This window comes from Phaethon lepturus, unplaced genomic scaffold (assembly GCF_000687285.1).
Source record: "Phaethon lepturus isolate BGI_N335 unplaced genomic scaffold, ASM68728v1 scaffold109, whole genome shotgun sequence".
Lineage (NCBI taxonomy): Eukaryota > Metazoa > Chordata > Aves > Phaethontiformes > Phaethontidae > Phaethon > Phaethon lepturus.
This window is the reverse complement of record NW_010565290.1, coordinates 4,612-9,741: the sequence shown is the minus strand read 5'-3', so window position 1 is coordinate 9,741 and position 5,130 is coordinate 4,612. Positions and strand designations below refer to the sequence as shown.

General features: G+C 41.3%; 1 protein-coding gene across 1 annotated transcript in view; it reads right to left on the bottom strand.

The window, feature by feature from the left end:
- Positions 1-1,174: 1,174 nt before the first annotated feature.
- The window catches only part of SEC61B (Sec61 beta subunit), a gene marked incomplete at its 5' end in the record, with an annotated part of 8,231 nt that continues 4,275 nt past the window's right edge, over positions 1,175-5,130 (bottom strand). The window contains one exon of the mRNA XM_010295118.1: positions 1,175-1,507. Coding sequence (XP_010293420.1) covers positions 1,420-1,507 — 88 coding nt within the window. The remainder of the gene's footprint in view (positions 1,508-5,130) is intronic.

Genomic DNA, 5,130 nt, shown 5'->3' with positions numbered 1-5,130 from the left:
AGTGTATTCTGCTACCCCACTACCTTTGAGTCACCAGAATTCCCTGTTCCTCAACTTTCAACCCTCTGAAAACCCTCCTACCATGACATTTTGTAAGACAATTTTCAGTTTCCGCTCCAACTCTTCTCTTTCCCCTCTACATTTACACTAGGTATTATGGCATAAGCACAGCTCAAAGCAATTCTCCTTATAGCTCTTAGACTACATTCCTTATTCTTGTTTTTGTTCTGAACAGTTTCTTTTTTTCAGAAGTAACGCTACTTTAAGAATTGCTTTAAAGGAAGGTGGTGCATGAGAGGCTGCTTCTACATGTCAGCAGTCAATGCTTGTGTGAAGGCTGCATAACCAAGAATATCGTTTTCCCATTACAACCTGATATTCAAACAGGAATCATAACATGAACAGGCTAAAATAATTCTATCCAGTTGGATGGAAAGGCCTGATTTGGTTATCTGAATCCTAAGACCACATCAGCAGTGAGAAACAACTGAAATGCTATGTATGTAGGTTTAAAAAGAGAAGGAAGAGCTGACTGACTGTTCAAAAGGAAAATAAAGAAAACACAGTCGGAAACTGGAGTGATTAGAGACATCTAGTTGTATCCCAGCCTGTTTCCATGTCCTGTTATTTAAAATGCAGCTGTTGCTTTCCCAGTCCTCCCATTCCATTTTCCTCCCCAGGTCTCCTTGAAAGAGCCTGGACCTGCAAAAGAAACACGTCTTTGACAGCCATGTAATTATTCTTTTTAAAATCAGTTAGGTACCAGTTCACGTTGTTCCTCAAATGCAGTTTGAAAAAACAAGCATATGTATATACTTTTATGTATAATGAGCACTCAGTAAAGTTTAACATGCATTTAGGAAATAAATGAAACAACTCCAGCTATTTTTCTGGAGTTAAGAGAAGAACATGACCAGCTCAGCTAGTGTACCTCAGTTTTATTTCAACAAACATGTTTGTAACCTTTGCATGTTTGTGCACCTGATTTTGCCTCTCCCAGTCACAAAAAAAAGATCTTCTGTCATAAAATTCTATAGCAATGTACAGTATAGAGAATCTGGTTTGAACTGTCAAATGGCATTTACTCAGAAATATGGGTATATATGAAAACCACATGTATAATGTTTTACTTGTCATATGTTGGAATAAGAGAAAAAAATACAGTTAAGACTGCTTCTGTTTCCATATACAACTTTTATTGCAATACCTGTATTCTAAGTGTACAGATACAAATATAAAATGACCCATGACAGACTTTAAACCTGCCCAAGTAGCAAACTGAGAAATTCATTCAGTATTAGAGCCAAAGCTGACAGGACTTCAACAGGTGATAGGAAGCTTCCCCAGTCTCTCTCCAAGAACAATCAGGATCCACCATATTTTTGGTCCAAGATGTATGCTTTAAGTTGGCAGCTGAGTCTATGAACGAGTATATTTACCCCAGATGTGCAGCATAAACACAGAAGCAATAAAAAGCAGACTCATGACCAAAACTGGAACAGGCCCACTAAAAATAAAGAAAAAATGCATTAACATTAAAAAAAAAGTCTGCTTTGCCCAAAGGCCAGTCATTATCAGCCAAGAGAACTCATTAGTTCATAAGCAAGGAAAGTACAAGGAAAGTCCCATTCCCATAAAAATCCCTTAAAGTACACAGAAATGAGATAGCCATCTCTATTGAAAACTGCTGCTGCCCCTGTGTTTTTAAAGATACAGTTTTATATATCCTAAATGTTACATAACTATGAAGCACAATATAATAACACCTCCCCTTATTAAAAAAGTAATTAATAGTTCATTATTACTCATTGTGTGAAAACAGACGATAATTTTCCAGAGAGTATATTTACTACTCAGATAGCCACCTGAGCAGATATATAGTCAGATACAAAAACCAAGAGAGTCCTCTAGTGTCTAGTAAAATTTTGGCATAGAATTCACGTTAGCTGTTTTTTTCAGAGGTTTTATTTCATTTGAAAACAATAGCAGCAGTGGGTGAGAGACAGGGACTTCAATTTTCTTGAAGAAGATGAACAGAATGTCAAAGTTAACTCCATCATTAAATCATTACCTAAAATATATAAATCCACAAATTCCTTAACTTTTTTCCTTCCCACTTCTATAGATTGTTTAGAAATTGTATAACGAGGTTTCTAAAAAAACAGTTCAATCTTAGGGTGCATGTTAAACGGACTAAATCAGCCATTTCACACTGTTCTGAGACACCACAATTACGCGAATTACTACACAATTACACACACTCGACACTGCTTCATACAACCTCATTTCTGATTTTCAACCTGCTATTGGGAGAAACACCATGAATTCTGTTATCCAGCCTGGATTACCCTCCAGGTAACTGTTTATAAGCAGGTAAATGTTACTTGAATAAAAAGTAAAAACAAAAATGAAAATTGATAGAAACAATTTACTAACATATTTTTCTGAGATCATGGTCCATGTACTTCAAATGCTCATAACTGTAATCTTACACTGAGTTTTAAAACTCAATTATTATCTATCATACTTAGACTTATTTGGGTATGGAGAACCCTGAACACAGACATAAAGCATTTAGCAAATACACCAATGACAACACACACAAAATAAAAAAGTCCACACACAGAGCAACTACATAAGCAACCCCTAACAAGGGATATCTTTTATTAAGCAACAGAATGTACTCATCAATCGCCAGTGTTTTATAAATCTTTGAAGTTTATGCCCTACATAACATAAATCATCATGATATCAGGTGCACAAAGTCCTTACCCTGTACCTGAATTACTACTTAATACATTTGAGCTTTCAGTATTAGTAATATGTAAGCTACTCTTTGCAAAGGCACACAGGAATAGAGGAGCACCGCTAACAAGAACAGAGCAGCACGGAAATAAACAGGGGGGATTGTGTCTTTGGGGTTTTTTTTAAGCATGCAGATGACATCAATAGCCCTACAGAATAATCAGCTTGCCAATACTGACATGTGTACCGTATTGCCTCATCCCAAAGACAACCTGCTGAAACCCTGCAATTCTTGCCCGTACATCTGAATCTTCTCAGCCCATCATGCAGTTTAAATAAACAAAGTGATTCAGGCACCGCTAAATATTTAGTACTGTTCATTCTCAGAAATGTCTTTCATAAAGCTGCATTATTATAGAATCATAGAATAATTTAGATTGGAAAAGACCTTTGAGATTGAGTCCAACGGTTAACCTAGCAGTGCCAAGTCCACCACTAAACCATGGCCCCAAGCACCACATCTATACATCTTTTAAATACCTCCAGGGATGGTGACTACACCACCTCCCTGGGCAGCTTGTTCCAATGCTTGACAACCCTTTTGGTGACGACATTTTTCCTAATACCCAATCTAAACCTCCACTGGTGCAGCTTGAGGCCATTTCCTCTTGTCCTATCACTTGTTACTTGGGAGAAGAGACCAACACCCACCTCACCACAACCTCCTTTCAGGTAGTTGTAGAGAGCAATAAGGTCTCCCCTCAGCCTCCTCTTCTCCAGACTAAACAACCCCAGATCCCTCAGCCGCTCCTCAGAAGACTTGTGCTCTAGACCTTTCACCAGATTTGTTGCCCTCTCTGGACACACTCCAGCTCCTCAATGTTCTTCTTGTAGTGAGGGACCCAAAACTGAACACAGGATTCGAGGTGCAGCCTCACCAGTGCCGAGTACAGGGGCACAATCACTTCCCTACTCCTGCTGGCCACACTATTTCGCATACAGGCCAGGACACTGTTGGCCTTCTTGGCCACCTGGGCACACTGCTGGCTCATATTCAGCCGGCTGTCGACCAACACTCCCAAGGTCCTTTTCAACTGGGCAGCTCTCCAGCCACTCCTCCCCAAGCCTGTAGCATTGCATGGGGTTGTTGTGACTCAAGTGCAGTACCTGGCACTTAGTCTTGTTAAATTTCATACAGTTGGCCTCAGGCCATCAATCCAGCCTGTCCAGATCCCTCTGGAGAACCTTCCTACCCTCGAGCAGATCAACACTCCCGCCCAACTTGGTGGTGTTTGCAAAGTTGCTGAGGGAGCACTCAATCCCCTCATCAAGATCATTGATAAAGATATTAAACAGAACTAGCTCCAATACTGAACACTGGGTAACACAACCTGTGACTGGCCACCGACTGGATTTAACACCATTCATCACAACTCTTTGGGCCCGGCCATCCAGCCAGTTCTTTACCCCCAGCGAAGAATACGCCTGTCCAAGCCCTGAGCTGCCAGTTTCTCCAGGAGATGCTGTGGGAGACAGTGTGAGCAGGCCACCTTGTCATAGAAGGAGATCAGGTAAGTCAAGCAGGATCTGCCTTTCATAAAGCCATGCTGACTGGGCCTGATCATCTGGCTGTCCTGAACGTGCCGCACAATGGCCCAGCTCATTGCAGGGCTGTTGGACCAGACAACCTTTAAAGATCCCTTCCAAGCCAAACTAATCTATAGCACTCAAGATGAGCTGCTCCATAACCTTCCCCAGCACCAAAGTCAGACTGACAGGCCTGTAGTTTCCTGGATCCTCCTTCCATGTAGACAGGCATCACATTTGCCAACTTCAGTCAACTGGGACCTCCACAGTTAGCCAGGACTGCTGATATATGATTGAAAGTGGGTTGGTAAGCACTTCCGCCAGCTCCCTCAACACCCTTGGATGGATCCCATCCAGCCCCATAGACTTGTATGTGTCTAAGTGGTGTAGCAGGTTGCTAACCATTTTCCATTGGATTATGGGGGCTTCATTCTGCTGCCCGTCCCTGTCTTCCAGCTCGGGGGTCTGGGTATGCAGAGAAGAACTGGTCTTACTATTAAAGACTGAGGCAAAGAAGGCATTAAGTACCTCAGCCTTTTCCTCAGCCTTTGTCACTATGTTTCCCTCCACATCCAATAAAGGATGGAGATTCTCCTTAGCCCTCCTTTTATTACTAACGAACTTCTAGAAGCATTTTTTATTGTCTTTTATGGCAGTAGCCAGATTAAGTTCTAGTTGGGCTTTTGTTCTTCGAATTTCCTCTCTGCATAACCTCATGACATCCTTGTGGTCCTTCTGACTTGCCTACCCTTTCTTCCAAGGGCCATAAACTCTCAGGTTTTTTCCCGAGTTCCAGCC